The sequence below is a fragment of the Fundulus heteroclitus genome, chromosome 9, assembly GCF_011125445.2.
Source record: "Fundulus heteroclitus isolate FHET01 chromosome 9, MU-UCD_Fhet_4.1, whole genome shotgun sequence".
NCBI lineage: Eukaryota > Metazoa > Chordata > Actinopteri > Cyprinodontiformes > Fundulidae > Fundulus > Fundulus heteroclitus.
In genome coordinates this window covers 19,993,182-20,011,710 of record NC_046369.1, presented here as the reverse complement: position 1 = coordinate 20,011,710, position 18,529 = coordinate 19,993,182, and the positions used below count along the sequence as shown (strand labels likewise).

The following is an 18,529-nucleotide window of genomic DNA, read 5'->3' as shown; positions in this document are numbered from 1 at the left end:
TGCGGGTCGCTTTGGGGTGTTTAACCATTCAGACAGAAGTCGTATTTAATTAGTACTGTGAACAACGCAACAAAAATCGGGTTTCAGCACACACACAAAAAAATTGGAATTGAGCAGCAAGACCTTCAATGTCAATGAAGCTTTACTGAGTATGTTAAATCGTAAGGTTCATGGCAGTAAAATTATGGTCTGATTCCTTTCTAAACAACAGGTTTAATCTGCTTAGAGAAAGTATTCAATACGTTTCTGTTTACTGCCCCCTTTTATTACTGCATTGTTATAATATTAACAACTTGTTTCTTTTTATTATTATTATTATTTAATAGATTTCCCCAACCATCATTGTAGCTCTTGTATTTTGAAAATGTATTCAACAACTAATTGAACTAAACGTTTGACAAAACTACTTTGTTGGGTTCTGGTCGTTATGCCGCTTTCTTTTTGCTTACACGTTGGTTTCCTTCCTCTCGTTTTTGGGACGTTGTTTGGTACCGACCGTGTCTCAATTCATGATTCTTAGCTTTAGGGACTTTACATATCTGCTTTGACAGCATCTGAGTAAAACTACATTTCTATAATTAACTCATAACTTACTGTAGGGGCTTTTATAGGTATGTGACTCCAGTAAAAAATCACTACAAGCGGGGTTTCAATCACAGGTTTTCATCAGGGAATATAATCACTCATGTCTAATAGAAATCAGCTGGTCTCCATGGCGATCTGGACTAATCTGTTGAGCTAGCGTGCGATGTAAAGTCTTCAAAAAATAATAAAGTATAAAATGTGTAGCCGTTTTTATTGCCATAATTTATCATCAGGCTTCCTAACATGGGAAATAAAAAATGATAGGCCATGGTTAAGCACACGGTTATGGAATGGTTTGAGCGAGGGAATGAAATGGAGACGGGCAGCCATGAAACGCCAAAGGCTGTACAACAAAGGTTTGATGGGCGTCAAAAAAGTCGATTTTGCTATATTTAGTTACTTAAAGCCTTAATGTTGAATTATTCCCCAGCGATCATCATCGTCTTTGAAGACAAGCCGTTTTTTCACAATTTCAAATTGAATCAACGATGTGGGATTTGAGAGAGAGAAAAAAGTGGATATTTTGTTTTCTGTCCTGCTAAGGTCCAATTCTGGCCATCCGGTCCACTCTGCAAAGCAGCAGAGCTTTTACAGCAGAGTGTGCGTCTTCTCTTTGACCAGCGTATATATCTAACGCTGACCCAAACGGCTCCATTTCTCCAAGCGCGGCCGCGGCGTCTGCTCCGGAAATCACCGCCAGGCGGGTCGGCATCCCAGGATGAGCCAGTTCTGGTGAGCGGAGGCTTTCTGGTTTGCATTAAGCCAGACATGCTTCAGCCTAACCGGTCCGGTGTGTGTGTGTGTGTCCCCCGTGAACCCGCTGCTTTGAATCTCAAATTTCAAGCTCGTCGCGTTTAATTGAGGACGTCCATACGGTCATTTGCTTCTTCTTGTATTTTCTGCGTAAAGTTACTGCGGGACCTCCGTCTGCAGTATGACTGACTGGGTTGCAGGATAATATAGAAGCATTGCATTTGAATCAAAAGCAGGCCTGTGGGTGGTGGGGGGGGAGGCAGGGGGGGTTATGGGTAGCTGTCTTGCTGCAAAGCAATGTTTCTCCTTTCCTCAGTAGAGCTTAGCATCTGGACTGCGTTAAAACAGCGGCCTCAAAGGTTGGAGGGGGGTAGCTGGAGGAGAAAGAGTTGGGGGAGATCCTGTGATATTAAAGAAGGTGTGTGTGTGGGGGGGGAATCTCTCTTGAGGAAGTGGTTGAACTCACGGCAGTGGGGCTGCGGCTGGTGGGCAGCGGGGCACGGGGCAGGGGGTATAGTGCATGAACCAACCGGTGTGAAACGAACACGAAGCGAGAGTTCATAAATCTGTGGCTCTGAGTGAAACGGCACACAGATGGGAACGAGGCCGTCTGCGTGCCGCTTGGTTTGTGTCAGTGGTGCAGGCCGTGTGGGGGTCGTGCCCACCTCCCCAGGGACGGCAGCAGCAGCAGCAGCAGCCCTCTTTAGGTTGTCGATACACGACTCTGACACATGATATTGGGAGCGGTGGATCAATGCGGAGCGGCCAGATCACCGTGTTGTAATCGATTAGCATGGAGCCGCTGCAGTTATGCTAATTTATTGGGTCGGGCAGCTGGCCGGGTTCCTGAACATGGGAGAGTTTGTTTAACTTTCATATCTCGGCAGAAACTTATGGCTTTTAATAATACATATTCCCCTGCTGCTCCGTTCCTTTTCTTTTTTCAAATTTTATTTTATTTTTTTCTTAGCGGATTACTTGTTGCTGGGGAGATTGCTTTGACCGTGAGCGTGGTTGTATTGAATGAATAGACTGACGTCCACAAGTCAAAGGGGATCCCTGTGGCTTCCCTCTCCTTTATGCTCCCCTATAGACGGAGACGGCAGATGCTGCTCAGCTCTGCTTTTATTGTTCATGGCTGGTCAGCCTGGGAATTGACTTGAAGATGGTGGTGGGGGGAGGTGAGCTATTGGGACCCCCCTCTCCTCCTTTCTCTCACAGTGTCTCTGCCTGTGTAACATAGAAGCACTTCAGCTGGTATCTCTTGGGTGTGTTAATTGTTTTTTTTAAATATATATATATATATATATATATATATATATATATATATATATATATATATATATATATATATATATATATATATATTTACTGACACTTTTGTGTTTAAAAAGGCGGGAATGGTGGGAGAATCCCTAACCATTCAGTTTTTTTTTTTTTTGCTCCTATTGAAGCTCAGCCCTGAGGCTGGTTTGCCACCACTCAGCAGCCCCTCTCCATCGGGGCGCATGTGTGAGTCTTTTGCAGAACAAGAAACCACAGAAAAAATACATACCGAGACATGCAGACTAAATCTGGGCAATATTTTTTTTGCTAGGCTCTGCAATTTAGTCAACATTCAGAGAACGTCGCCTCGTTTGGCAAAGAACGGGCTCTTCTCATCTTTATTAGGTCTGTGCTGCTGATGGATAAGTGTCGGCGTTTTGCTTTTGATGCGTTTACAGGGGCTTAGACAGGGGGACAAAAAGCCAGACTTCATCACCATATTTACATTTGCATGACTATCCGTACTTGTAGAATGAAGATTTATGGAATAAAAAAAAAGAGAAATTTATTTCAAAAATACAAATCCTCCATCAAACTACATGAAACTGCGTGTAAAAACACATTTTCTTCCCTTTTCCTCTACTTTCACTCATTTAAATGTTTTTCTATCACACACACTCTTTGGGTTGTAGCTTTAGCTTTAGCTTGGCACTAGCTGAAGGAAATGTATTGTGGGTCATTGTCTTTTCCTTGCATGTTAAAACTCTTCAGGGAACTTGAAATAGGAATTAGATTTTGAGACATAAAAATATTATGTCTACGACGCAGGTCCGGGTGCGATTTGAGAATTAATAACATAGAGTAAAAAAGCAATAGTTGTCTATTAGGACAACAATCTATAAAATAGTGTAATGCCTTACAAAAGCAGCTTTTAGCAGTTTTAATTTGTTTTCCCGGAGAAATTGCCTTGAATTTCCACAGCAGAATGATACTAAAAGTTACCTGTTGGTTTTTGTCATTAAGTTGGATACTACAGCATGTGTTTTTGTTTTTTGTACATAATTTTTCACAAATATCCGGCCATAAAAGAAAAAAAATCCACCCATCCTCTTTTTGCAAGAGTTCTGTTTTTCTTGATTTTGAAACCTAAAATAAAAAAAATAAAAAAAGTGGTTCTTTAAAAAAAAAGACGACAAATTTCCTACAGTACAGACATTTCTCAAAAATTAGAAGTGGACTTTATTTCTTCTTCAAAAGGTCATGGTATTAGACGCTCTAAACGGATTTTCTTCATCTGAACCGAGGGCAGAAATCGGTTCCTGGGACTGTAAAGGTTGCAGAACCCTGCCTACCACGGTAAATCAAGTCCAGATCAAACGCTGTGGCAGAACCGTAACTGGATCGTTCATGTCGATGAATCCTCGGTTATGAATAAATTAATACAATTCTGCAAAATCCCCCCACAGCAGAACCCTATAGGGGGATATTAGCATCGTTATTTATCTCCTTTGATGGTAGTTTTTTGCAACCCTTTTAGGTTTTCTGGGTAAATCCTTCACATGAAGCCAGGTTGGTTTAAAAAACTTTTCCTCCCCCCCATAATACATGAACTCATCATTTGAAACACTGCAAACACAGAACTAAAAATAAGTAAAATGTTCTTAAAATGTGTGTATTTTTCCTTGATTTGAGCAGCTAAATACGATGATTTGCCGATAGAAGAAGATTTCTGCACTTACAATAAGAACAATTTACCTCCATCATCTTATTTCAAGTGCAGGATGTCTAATTATCTTATTTTAGGGGTCGAAATACTCATTCCATTGGCAAATAATCTTATTTACCTGCTTAAATCTAGGACAAAAACACAAATTTTAAGAACATTTCTGCTTAATCTTACATCCGTTTTTTGCAGTGAAACGGTTGTCTTTTCATTACCAGTGTGACCAAAACAAAAACGACAACAAGCCGAAATTTCACAACGCTGTAAATTTCTAGCTCCCGTTTTGGCAAAAATCATATGATATAGTTTCCCTGGCTCCGATGTCTGAAACGTCACCCAGTGACTGCATGAGGAAAGCAGGAGGAGCCGGGATCCTCCTCCCATGTCGTCATGGAGCCTGTGGAGTTGCATCACTTTTTTATTTTATTTTTTCCCCACAGGAGGCTGACTATTCAGATATTTGTTCCCGGACGGTGTGGGAACGAGAGTTGATCGGTGTGCAGCCACCAACGGTTTAATCAATCAGACGTCTTTTGACCTTAAGTGTGTGTCACTGGGTCACAGACTTCCTGCCTGATGTTTGAGTCAGCAGCTGGTGTCTCAGCAGTGATGGGCTGCTCCCCTTTTCTTTTTTTTTTTCTTTTTTTTTTAAAGCACACTCTGCATGAGTACGAGCATGTCTGCGTCGGCCTTGAGAGGTCTATTAGGAGGAGAATTTACAGCCCCTAGCGCAGAGCGAGAGGGAAACACTCGAACCTCTCATGCATCTGTGATGAAACGACCTAAAACGACTGTCCAAAAAAGGCTAAGAGTCGGTGCTGCTCCGTCTTCTCATGGTGGAAGTATTTGGTGTTTGCTTGAAAACGGCTGACTAATACGGCACGGATACTTCAGCTCACTTTTGCCACCTAAGCTAGTCCTCCTCCTTTCTGCAGATATTTTCTCACAATATTGCTTTGGCCTCATGCTTAAAAGAATTTTGCAAACAGTTTTTTTTAATATTATTATTATTATTATTATTATTTGCTGAGGGGTCATCTGTGTACTTTATTTATCCAGGAAAATAACTAACTGGGTTTAAAACCTCTTTTTCAAGAGTGTCCTGGCCAAGTTGGCAGCATAAAACATACAACAAATCCATAACCAGATATGAAAAAACACATAAAATTAAACTTTAGGGCAGTTACTGAAGCCAAAGTGTCCTTCTCTGTCCTGGATTACAATTTCCCCAAGTTAACAAGAGATGATAACAGAAAACGTAAAATTATTTTAATTTAAAATATAACATTTTAAAGAATTAATTAAGCGCGCATATTTATTTATTTTTTTGTTGAATATTGGCAAAATGAACCAAGTAGGAATAAAGCCCAAAGTATTTAGATTTTGTTAAAACGTTTGCAAATGTTAAAAAAAAGGGGGAAAAAAAGAAGAAAATTGGGTCAGGAGCATCGTAGCGTTGCACAAGATCACAGAAACATGCGATATCTTTAGTAACCGTTGCCATGACAGCGGCGCTTGCATTATAAAAACAAACGTTGCCATTGTTTATTGAAATCACATACACCAGATAGTGAGCTGCGGTTTGGAAATATAATTAGGTTATGTTAATGCGTTGCAAGAATTCGTCCCCTAGTTCTCAGCTGGTCGCTCTGGGTTGTATTTAGAGGCATCAAAGTAAAAGGGGGGTTAGTCCAAAACTCTGTTGCACTTTTTCTGTTCTTAATAACTATCATTGTTGTTCCTCTTTAGTTTTTGCACTAGTTTGTGTTGGTCTTTCACACACACAAAAAAAATTCCCAATAGCACACATTTAAGGTCTGTGGCTGTAACACGACAACATGAGGAAATCTGAGTGCCTTTGCAAGACCCTGCATATGCATCAAAATGTGGAAAAGCTGTATTTTTTCTGTTTTTGTTTTTGCTTTTTTTCATTTCTCAGACGTCTACCCCAAATGTTTGGACGGCAGCAAATAAACCGAGGGGCATTCCTGTGATCAGTGGAAGTAATTTACGCCGAGGCAATTTTCTTGCCTGGATTATAAGGGCTTTAGGCTGGGATGGGGTTTCAGTGAGGATAAAGAGCAGGGCCTGCTTTTTAGTAGCAAACGTCAGGCGTAAGTAAGGAGCTTGTTGGTTGCCGATTTCCCCCCCTCCTCTGTAAGCGGGTACAGAGCCCACTCAGATGAAGCCCTGTCCTCTTTGTGTCAGCCCCTGGTAAGCAGCTAAAGTGGCAGGCTAAGCCTGCGTAAAGCAGACAACCTCGAGTCTTATCTGTGGAATGCTGGGCACCGCCACAGAGGATCTCCTCTGCAGGGAGGAAGCGCCATTATCTCAAAGCCTCCGTGTCCTCTTGCTGTCCCCGCACGCCCCTCCTCTAAACGTTTTGCCTATTGCATCTCTCCGCCCCGCCCCCTTTTTGTGCGTCACGCTCCTGTTAAAACGAGTAGAGTGAGCATTTTGGGGAATTAAAGCGATACATTTCAAGCAGACCAACTTTGGCGATGGAGGACGGGTGGTGATGCCGTCTCATGTGGTCTCTGCAGTTTTGCATGCCTTGGCGTTTTTTTTTTTTTTTTTAGAAGGCTGCATGCTTTTTGGGACTGTGGTCAGCTCGCCTGGCAAAGGCATAAGCTCATGAGTCTCAGGTTGCCTTATTTTTCCTTTTCCCCTCCCCTCGAAATGTTCCAGAGTAACGTTTGTATTTGCTTTATTCCTGCTTAGCAGCGACCTGCAGGCTCGTTTTACCCTTCATTACAAGCAGAATCCTGAACAACGCTTTTTTTTCTGTCTCAGATTTTAAAAAAAACATGTCATTGTTCCTAAAACAGTGGTAAAGGTTAAATTAGGTCAGAGCTGCTACTTTAGAGCGCCCAACTAGTTTGTTGAGTAGCTGCACAGTGTGGTCGGGCTCTGAGATCTAACGTGATTATTGTTCGCATGACTGACAGGAAGAGCCAGAGCTTTATCTCTGTCACCATTACACAGATATTAAACACGAGATATCCTCAACAATGCTTCACGATGCGTCGGTCCGAGCAACATTTAGTCCGACCGATTGTTTCCAATGTCCAAATTCAGAATTTGACTTCATAATACTTGACGGTCACCGCGTTTGCAGGGCGTTTTTATTTTCATTTTCATTTTTTATTCGCCTGCTGTATTTCTGTTGGCAGTTCTGAGAAAGTGAACACGGGTTATACAGTGACGCGATAAGCTGTGGTCTCAATGCTTTTAGGACGGACTACACGAAGCATTGTTGGACAAACCTTACCCTGCTGCTGTCCGCGTCGCTACGTCCCACGTTTTTGACCAGGACACTGGTGGCAATCCAACCTGGTTTTGCTCTGGTTTGGCCCCTGAATCCTGCAGCATTGTGTTCCTTGGCTTGACTTGATCGTAACGGTGGGCTTCTGCTCTGCGCTGATGACTATAAAACCATCTTCAGGCCTCTCGGGCGTAGTAACCACAGTTGACTGCGGTCTGATGTCATACGAGCACGAACACTCGATTTGATGTGTGGCGTTTTCTGCTAATATAACCTCCGTTCTGTGAAGGCTGCGGAAATATTTGGAGAGACATGTTCACTGCAAAAACAGAACTAAAAATAAGTAACATTTTCTTGAAATTAGTGTATTTGTCCTTGATTTGAGCAGGTAAATAAGATTATCTGCCAATGGAAAGAGTAATTTTACCCCAAAAATAAGATAACTAGATATAATGCACTTGAAATAAGTTGATGGAGATGACTTCTTCCTATTCTAAGTGCAAAAATCTTATTCCATTGGCAGATTATCTTATTTACCTGCTCAAATAAAGGACAAATACACTAAGTTCAAGAATATTTTAACTTATTTTAGTTCTGTTTTTGCAGTGTTGATAGGAGAGTTAAATGTTTGCAATCATGGTTTTCATTTTTTTTTTTTTTTTGCTTTTCCTCAAAAAAAGTTAAAAGGCGTTGTCCCATGTTTTACAAATCAAATATGGTAGTTGAAACCATGATAAAACTAGTTTCTTAGCTGACAATTTCCATTCAGTGTATTTAATTATTGTTATATTACCACAAATGTCAACTTAAGGCAACTTTACAAGAGCAATGGGTCGTGTTCCACTTCCATAGGTCCAAACAGTCCGATCAGCTACATTCAGATTTAATTATATTAATTGATTGTGCTATACCTTTGTGTATCTATACCAACAAGATGATTCAAAGGGCTTTTGCACGATGAAAACACATTAAAAAGTACATTATCGGTTGCTGTAAAATATTGAATTAGCCTTTCAGTTTAGCGCCAGGTCATATGCAGCAAATCAGGTGGCAGCGTCGGCGTTGCAGGCCAGCTGCTGTCTGCGGCAAGACTTTGTCTCGTCTTTCGCTCTATTATTTGTTTCTGCTGAGTATTGAATACCGAGATACCTGCCTGCGACTCTCAGCAGTCTCATACATCGAACTCATAAATCAGGCCTTTTGCTGGAATAATTAACACACCCAAAATCAAGTCATGCCTGCCGTAAATGCTCCTCTCTGTGGAAGTTGTTGCTGTGGGACTTGAAGTTAGCTGTTTTTTTTGCTTTCGCCATTGCGTACTTTGTCCGTTTCGCTCAGTTCGCGCCCGACTCGGAGTTGTCTATCGCAGCACGTCAATTTGAACCCGCCTTTTTCGGTCGATTGTAATTTGCAAGAAACTGTCGAATGAGCAATTGGCCTGGAGCAGACTTTTCTGCAGGTAATGGGAATCTTCAACACATACTACAGCAAAGTGGTTATTAAGTTTTGAATCTGGGTCCCAGAGTGGGAACATTTTCAAATTGCCGGTTTTGTGTTTCCGTGAGTACGTGAAAACCCGCGTCTTTTCTTAAACGATCACGTTGTAGCCTCGCTGTCCCAAATGGCGACAAAAATGGCGCGGTCTTAGCATTCGTGCTAAGACTTTGCTATGACTGTTAGCATCCTTGGGCTCTTCCTTTCCAACGAGAGCCCGCTCTCCTCGGCGCCAGTCCAGATAAAGGTCGCTTCGAACATGCATAGACGTTTGTGTCTGATCCTCCACCCTGATGCTGTGTTTACTGCATGCTCGGTGTTTTTTTTGCGTATTTCTGTGGGAAAGTCACAGCGCCACCTACAACAGCGCTTTCAGTGGGCCTAGGTCCCCTCGTGTACTAGGTACTAAATGCTGAACACAATTGAAGATATGGTCTCAGAATACTCTTTCTTTGTTTCATACCAGTGAAACTCAGCTTTACATCACTGCTTCTGTTTAAAGGGGGGTTGGGGACCCCCCCCCCACACACACACACACACACACACTGCTGTGCCATTTCAGCTTTCAGCTTTAACAATAAACTTAAATGACGTTCATAATGTCAGAGTTGTGTTTTTCTTAAAGATAAATAGAACGCTCCTTGGTGTGGGGAGCGATTTATGAGCATCCTGAAAAAAAGCCTTTGTCATCACCATGCCCATTAGTGGCTGGTGTTTCTGCTTGTTTCCTAGAATGAAGCCAGATTTCTGCTTCAGCCATTCATAAGTTTGTGGCCAGTTTCCTCAAAACAGTTTCTTGCATTTACGGATGGTGACGTGCGCATGACTGAGTTTAATGCATTTGAAAAAAACACTAATGTAGATTACTGGTATGGTTTCTCTTTATTAAACTTCTGAACATTTAAAGAAACTGTTTATTTGTTGTTTTTTTTTTTACCTTGGTAACAGCCTCACTTCAGGAAGATGAGACTTCTGTGGCAGAGACGGTGAAGTTATTGGGTCATCCGTGAACCCAGGGCTGAGTTTTTGTCGTGCAGAGGGATCTTTATCTCGTCAACAACGACTACAGCCATGCTTGTTACAGGTTTCTTGCTTTCAAGAGCGATGGCGTGTTGTCATTACAACATTTGTGGTTTTTCACCCGAGCAGCGGTGTCGTCATCACCGGGGCGGAAGGGTTGAATTTCTGTGCACAGTCTGCAGCTGCAACCTATGGTTAGGTTTTAGGAGCAGAACCATCTACAACGGATCTGAACACCAGAGGACCTAAAGGCGCCTGCAGTATGACTGTTTACCTGGTAAAAGTAGAAATATGTTGCAATTTTTATTTAAATTCCTTGAAAAGCGAATGCAAAGAACCTGAAAAGGGTCTACATTTCCTTTCTTTTAACCAAAGTGTTTTTAGGATGTCTTTCCTGAATTATAAGGATTTCTGTTGTGGTTAAAATCATTTAATTATCATTATTTAGCATATTTTTATATGTAATAACGTCATGTCATGTCAGAGCATTTTTTTAATCTAATGTATTTAGATTTTTCCGCCCAGTAGGGGAGTCTTGTGCTTCTAATGCCGCGGATGTATTTTCCATGCAAGCTTAGATTTATTTAGTAAAGTTTCGTATCTTTTGTTTCGTTTTTTTTAAAAACACCCCGAGTGGAAACGGCTTTTTTATGATCTCAAAATCTGATCATGATGAGTGGTTGACTGCAGTAGTGAGGATATAGAAGAATTTAAAAACGCAATTAATATTTTGACTATAAATCTAGAACTGCTGTAAAAACAAGTACTGCTCTGAAAAGTGAACATGTCTATTAATCAAACAGGATACTTGACAACTTAATATTTAATAGTACAGCTGTGCTCCAAACAAAACGTATATATCCCGGCCTTTTCATCCCACACTGTCTGATTTTACAACACAGAAACCACTTCCTGTTTTAGGTCCACGAAAAAAAAACAAAAAAACAATGACAAAAACATCTAAATCTTCTTGAAAGCTCATCAAAGCAAAGTTATTTCTCCTGGCTACATCTTAGAATGTTGAGATATTTAGTCCTTGTTTTATTGTCTTTTAGTTGAGAGGTTTGTCATGCATGGGATCCTTGCTGTTTGGTAGAAATACGTCTTAAATTGTAACTTTGGCTAAACTGGTTTGTGTTTCCAGCTGCTGACATCAGTTTGCTGTCATTTTAACTCTTTGCTCCAGACAGAGCTGGTCCAACTGAGTCGGGTTTGTCGGCCACCTTCCTCAAGCAAACGCATTTTGTGAGGCCAGGGCTTTGTGAGGGTCACTCCACAACATTAACCTTGTTGTCCTTAAACCACTTTGCAACCAAACTGGCTGTATGTCTTGTACTGCCGTCCATGCAGAAGACCAATAGTCAACCTTTAACTTCCTGGCTGTCAAACGTTCACATCACATAATGATCATTCCTCATGAAGCCGCCTTTTTTTTTTTTTTTTTTTTTTTTTTTGCATCAATTGGTCCTGAAACAAAACACCCAGGTGACATGATGCTGCCGCCACCGTACCCCCACTGTGGGGACGGTGCTCTGAGACTTTCACGCTTCGCCCCTTTTTATTGCGGCCCTTCAATTTTTATGCATCATCAGACACACAGGAGAAGCCAAGAACAATGATCTATTACCCTGGGTTGCTTTAGGGGTTAAAGGCCTCGCTCCACTGTGGACGACGGCAGCTTCATCCTAGCGTCAGCCAGCATCTTCATAAACTCTTTTTTTTCTCTGCTTGATTTTGCTCATCCCGCTTCGAAACAGCTTCATCGTCTGGACTATTATCTCGATTCAGCCGTGTCACTGTTTGAACTAGGGCCGCACATGATGTCGACTCGCAATCAACGTTTGGTGGGATATTACATTTAATGCGCAATGCTGTCAAATTTAGCATGCCGGTGATATGTGTGGCTGGTTTGATTAGACCTTAGATCTTTAATGGCCAGGATGCTAGAGCTCAGAAAAGTACAATCGTCATTGCAATTATTTAACAAAAGTATTTCAGTATTATTTATATCATGCAACCGTAGTTTAAATATTTGAACTTGGTGATTTAGCTCCACAAAAAAAAAGAAAATCACTGATTCTGGTAGTTTAGCTATTTTAGTGCTTTTAGATCTTACTGCTGCTTTTGACACAGTTGACCACACAGTTGTTTTGGACCGACTGAGGGACTGGGTGGGTGTCAGGGGGACTGCTCTGCAGTGGTTTAGGTCCTACCTGTCAGAGAGGTCTTTCTCTGTCAGGCTGGGGGACTGCACGTCATCGTTTGCCCCCCTTTATTGTGGAGTCCCTCAGGGTTCTATCCTGGGACCTTTATTGTTTGCACTATACCTCCTTCCTCTCAAAGAGATTTTTACCAAACATGGTATAGCGTACCATTTCTTTGCTGATGATTGTCAACTTTATTTCTTTATTTCAATTGCTAAAAACAGCCACTGCCCCCTGACACCCCTTCTAGGCTGTCTGGGTGATGTCAAGGCTTGGCTGTCAAAAAACTTTCTGAGGCTTAATTAGAGCAAGACAGAGGTGATGGTGTTTGGAAGTGCCATCACCGACTTAGGACCTTTCAAGCATTTTGTGCGTTCCAAGGTAACCAGCCTAAGTGTCACCATAAACAGCGATTTTAAACTGAACGAACAGATAAATAGCGTTTTAAAATCGTGTTTTTATCATCTTCGTCTTTTATCTAAGGTAAAAAACGTTTTTATCTTTTAATCTCTTCGAGCAGGTTTTACACTCTTTTATTTCTAGCCGTCTGGACTACTGCAATGCACTTTATTCAGGCATTAGCCAACGAGCTCTCTCCCGTCTGCAGTTAGTCCAAAATGCAGCGGCTCGTCTTTTAACGAGACCAGAAAATATCAACATATTACACCAAGTCTTGCGTCTTTGCACTGGCTCCCTGTTCGTTTTAGAATTGATTTTAAGATTTTATTGTTTGTGTTTAGAGCCTTGAATGGGATGGCTCCTAAATATATCACTGACCTCCTCCAGATTTATTCTCCGGCACGTGCTCAGTTAATAGTGCCTAAGACAAGGCTAAAAACCAGAGGGGACAGAGCCTTTTCTGCAGTTGGCCCTAAACTTTGGAATGCTTTGCCCCTCCATGTACGGACTGCCTCTACGGTGGAGTGTTATAAGTCTCGTCTTAAGACCCACTTTTACTCTTTGGCTTTTAACGCCGCTTAGTTGTGTGGTCCTTTGTGTCCTTTTTTTTTAATTGGATTATTTTTATTTTTATTTTTTTGTTATGTACAGCACATTGGAAACTTTGTCTGTTGTTAAATGTGCTATATAAATAAAGTGGATTGGATTGATTGGATGGTGCTTTCAGGCGTCAAATTGTGGTTTTTAATTGTGGTATTTAACGTTGACCGGTCCTCCCTCTCGCCTTCCAGGTGGTGCGTGGTGAGACCGAGGCGGTGGACGTGCGGCATGCTGAGGCCACTCCCCCTGGCTCAGGATGAGTGTCAGAGATGGCGCCGTGGCAACAAACGCGGGCGGGGGAGGGGGCTGTAACGACCCCGACGACCGCACGTACCTGCTTCAGATCTACCCGCGGCTCGCTGCCAAGTCCTCCACCTGCTGCAAGCTCAGGTGGGTGACGTCACGTTTACCGCGCCGGAATATTTCAGATGCATTGAAATCCCGTCAGAGCAGGTTTTTGTTGAATAAAAAGGGTATTTTTTTGTCGGCCCTCAGAGTGCAGAAGAATGTAACGACCGCCGCCGTGATCTCGGATGCTGCTGCGGCGCTGGGGCTGGACCCCAGCCGCCTCTACGTGCTGGCGGAGGTGAAGGAAAGCGGCGGCGAGGAGTGGATCCTGGAGGCCGGAGACCTGCCCGTGCAGAGGGTCCTGCTTTGGCCCCGGAAAGCCCAGGAGGAGCACCCCCAGAGCTGCGGCTTCTACTTCCTGCTGCAGGTGAAGCTCTCAGCTCTGACTTTAGGTCGAGAGTCCAGTGTGAGAAGAGCTGCCAGTGTTTGGTTATTGCGTGCCGCTTCCTGCTGCTTTCTTCCTCTTTGTCGGCGACAAGTAGCCAAACTTAGGCAATAGATTACGCATCAATAGTATGAAATATAAAAAGACGAACCAGATATATTTGATCTGCATCGTGTGAGAATTAATTTTTCTCTGCTTTATCGTCCAGGAGAGGAACAACGACGGCTCCATCCATTATGTCCACCTGCCGCCTCTGTCCAAGGAGCAGGAGGTGCAGCGGCTGGCAGCGAGGGGCTTCCTCCCCCCTCCCCAGGACGACTTTGCCGACCTCTGCAACCTCCCCGTCCTCAGCGAGGGCAGCATACTGAACAATCTGCGCACGCGCTTCTACAAGAAGAAGATCTACACCTACGCGGGCAGCATCCTCATCGCCATCAACCCCTTCAAGTTCCTGCCCATCTACAACCCGAAATACGTCAAGATGTACGAGAACCACCAGCTGGGCAAGCTGGAGCCTCACATTTTCGCCATCGCCGACGTGGCCTACTACGCCATGCTCAGGAAGAGGGTCAACCAGTGCATCGTCATCTCCGGGGAGAGCGGCTCGGGCAAGACCCAAAGCACCAACTTCCTGATCCACTGCCTGACCGCGCTCAGCCAGAAGGGCTACGCCAGCGGGGTGGAGAGGACCATCCTGGGGGCCGGACCCGTCCTGGAGGTAGGATGGAAGCCAAACACTGAAGGGCCTTTTAGTCGCGCTGCTTTTGGTGCAAGTCCTGCAGCACTTTATCGATACCTCACCTTTATTAAGTTATTAATTCCCCTTCAACCTTTTCACATTTGCAGGTTACAAGCCAAATTTGTTCTTTATTAGGTTGCTATATGATGGAACGACAGAAACGGGTGAATGATTTTAACGTTTTTCATACAAACAAAATTGGGGAAAAATGTTGACAAGCCAATCATCTGCCCAGCTTTACACTGCAAAACTGGATCTAAAAATAAGTAAAAAGTTCTTAAAGTTAGTGTATTTATCCTTGATTTGAGCAGGTAAAAAAGATTATCTGCCAATGGAATGAGTATTTTGACCCCTAAAATAAGATAATTAGACATCCTGCACTTGAAATAAGATGATGGAGATGAATTGTTCCTATTTTAAGTGGAAAAATCTTATTCCATTGGCAAATAGTCTTATTTACCTGCTCAAATCAAGGACAAATGCACTAATTTTAAGAATATTTTACTTATTTTTAGTTCTGTTTTTGCAGTGTACCGTCCCTCCCGCAGAGTCCCCGCAGCATCATGCTGCCACCACCGTGTTTCACGTTAGGCTGTCGCCTTCAGGGTGAGGCGCTGCGTTCCCTGGAGAGGCTGCAAGTTCCCTTAGTTTGAATCCCACAGACTGCCTCTCTTGCACTGCAAAAAGGGAACTAAAAATAAGTAAAATGAGTGTAATGTTCCTTGATTTGAGCAGCTAGATAAGACTATTTGCCAATAGAATGAGATTTGTTGCAGTTAAAATGGGAACAATTCATCTCTAAAATAACATAATTAGATATCCTGCACTTGAAATAAGACAATGGAGATGGAATTGTTCCTATTTTAAGTGCAAAAGTCTTATTCCACTGGCAAATAGTCTTATTTACCTGCTCTAATCAAGGAAAATTACAATGATTTCAAGAAAAATTCACTTACTTTTAGTTCTGTTTTTTGCAGTGTGGCCCCTGAGCCAAGACCCTTAGCCCCAGAATGCTCCCTGGGAGCCTCACAGTGGCAGCCCGCTACTCCCTATAGCAGGGGTGTCAAACTCATTTCTATATGGGGCCACTTTTCGTCACAAAGTCATGAAAAGGGCCGGTTGCACGTGTATAGACGATACTTTTCATTTCATAATTTTATTCCAGTTCAGATAGAAGTAAGAAAAATGCACAGTAAAAGTAACAACCTTAGGCCCAGCTTATACAGCTTATTTGCAAAAAAAGTTGATATCGGGGTGAGTTACACTTACAGGAGGCACAGTTTTAGCCACTTTATACACTTTAAAAGGATATATGCCTCTACTTTATGACATGATATGCTTTTTTTTTTTGGCTCTTGAGGGCCGGATAACTTACCTTGACGGGCCGGTTTTGGCCCGCGGGCCTTGAGTTTGACACCTGTGCCCTATAGGATGAGTAAAATACAGAGGAAACATTTCATTGTAATGTGAAAAATTGCAATGACAAGTAAAAGATTTGTGATATTAATATTGGATATCGTTTAATTTTCTTGCCCATTTTATACAAATCAGACCCTGCAGCTCCTCCAGAGAAACCATTGACCTCTTGGCAGCATCTCTGATTAGAGCTGCATGGGCGGCCATGTTGTGGAAGCGCTGCAGCTGTACCCTTTAACACAGAGAACTTAACCGGGACTTTACACAATTATGTGTAACTTTGCCTCGGTCTGTCACACAAAATCCCAAACGAAAGCACACAGACGTTTGTCGTTTCTACGTGACAAAAAGGTTGAACAGGTTGAAGAGGTACTGATACTTCTGCAACGCGCTTTAGTCACACGCTGGTTTTACTCTTACTTCTTGTCAGGACTCAAACGTTGTAGCTGTTCTGGTGAGGTTACATCCAGTACCGGGGGAGTGCTTCCTCAAAAGCTATTCGCGTTAAGCGCTTAAAATCCTGCATGCAGCAAGCCATATTTGGAGGTAATTGGCTAAAGTTACGATATGATGAAAGTGTTTGAAAACATAAACAAAGAGGCTGCCGTCTAAGCAAAAAAAAAAAAAAAGAAGAAGAAACGGCGGGAGAGGAGGAAGTGGCTTTATTGACCCTCCATGCTAAAACAAAGCTGTTTACTGGTGTCTTCGTTTTTTTTTTTGTCTCGCTTTGAGGGCCACGCTGAAGGTTTTTATTGCGTTTTTCATGCCGGCTGCAAAACGTAGCTCACAGGCAGCGGCGTTTAATTGTCTTTAGTCAGGGGACCGCATCCCTCCCTGATTCTACTCCACGACAATTTAGCTCCAGCAGCCTCGCTCTGTGTCATCATGAGCGAACCAAAACTGACACGGTGAAAGGTGTTAAAAGAAACGGATCTATTATACGAGGGAAAGCGTAAAGAAATCTAAATGTTCTTTAAAGAATATGCTTAAACAACTTGTGTGCTGTTGTAACACAGCCGGGTTTTAATATCCTCAAAAGGCTACACGTGACCTCAGAGGGCTAATTTTAGCCGACTTTTTTTTCTCTTTTTCTAGAGACGAAACCAAACCACCTTTTTATCGGGGGGCTCTGGCTGATCCGTATTCTTGAATTCAAATATCTGACGATATTTAAATAGTCATCATGGTGGCTGCAACAGGGAAGATGAATGGGACCGGTCCTCTGGGTTTGGATGACTCCTCATGATGGGGGTCGTATGGTTCTGCTCAGCAGAATGCAGACGTTTCTCTCCCGTCTGCCTGTAGAGGCCATAAAGCACGGCCTGACATGTTGTCACCAACCTGGAGATGCTGGTTTGTTTGTTTATCCATTTGATGTGAGTTTATTGAGAAGGTAGGCAGGGTTACACTGCAAAAAGAGAACTAAAAATTTGTAAAATTGTCTTGAAATGAATGTATTTACCCTTGATTTGAGCAGGTAAATAAGATTATTTGCCAATGGAATGAGTATTTTTACCCCTTAGATAAGATAATTAGATATACTACACTTGAAATAAGATTTTAGAGATGATTTGTTCCTATTTTAAGGGCAAAAATCTTATTCCATTGGCAAAGAGTCTTATTTACGTGCTCAAATCTAGGAAAAATACTTTCATTTGACTATTTTTGCAGTGTATGAGTGTGTGTCCATTGTCGTCCTACAAAAAGTTCCTCCTCCTCCGTCCTAAATAACTTTCTCTGCAACCTGACTCGGTTCCCCGTGAATAATTGCCTTAAACTCCCAATTTCGTGTCTAGCGGTTCTAAATCGAGGGCCTGTGGGGCGGCAGACTTCTGGCAGGTGCGTCTGGCCTCCCATGGACGCTGTCAGAGTTTCTGGAAGTCGTGTGTGGAGGAGGGTTCATATTCACAGGATCCGTCTGACGCGCGGTCTGCCGATTGCACCATCGTTGGAGCCTCTGGGGGCTTTCAGACAGGAAGCGGCGTACGGGCGCACAGCTCACCGCTGCGACCAGTTTGTTTTGTGTTTTTTTTCTTTTTTTTCACGCGGAGGAGGAAGCAGAAGCTAGACAAGGAGACGCATCGGAGCGGCGGCAGCTTCTGTGATTACCTCAGACCGAGCGGAGAGCAGCGCGGCGGACCGCTGTCGTTGTTGTTTTAGGAGAGTCGCGGCCAGACTCTAGGAAAAAAAAAAAGTAAAAAGATGAGATGTGTTTAGCAAGTAGAAATCATTTAGCTGATTTATAAGGCTGTTAATACTCAGGAAAGCTGCAGCCATTATAGGAGGCGGGTACCAAGAGCAGCGATGATGATAACAGAGTCAGGTTTTCTCC

General features: G+C 42.7%; 1 protein-coding gene across 4 annotated transcripts in view; it reads left to right on the top strand.

The window, feature by feature from the left end:
• LOC105936837 (unconventional myosin-IXb) overlaps window positions 1-18,529 on the top strand; it is an 89,456-nt gene that overhangs the window by 13,690 nt on the left and 57,237 nt on the right. For all 4 annotated transcript variants that reach the window (XM_021324219.2, XM_012877839.3, XM_021324225.2 and 1 more), the window contains exons 2-4: window positions 13,501-13,699; window positions 13,805-14,024; window positions 14,251-14,760. In XM_021324219.2, the coding sequence (XP_021179894.2) occupies window positions 13,566-13,699; window positions 13,805-14,024; window positions 14,251-14,760 (864 nt within the window). In that variant the 5' untranslated portion in view covers window positions 13,501-13,565. The remainder of the gene's footprint in view (window positions 1-13,500; window positions 13,700-13,804; window positions 14,025-14,250; window positions 14,761-18,529) is intronic.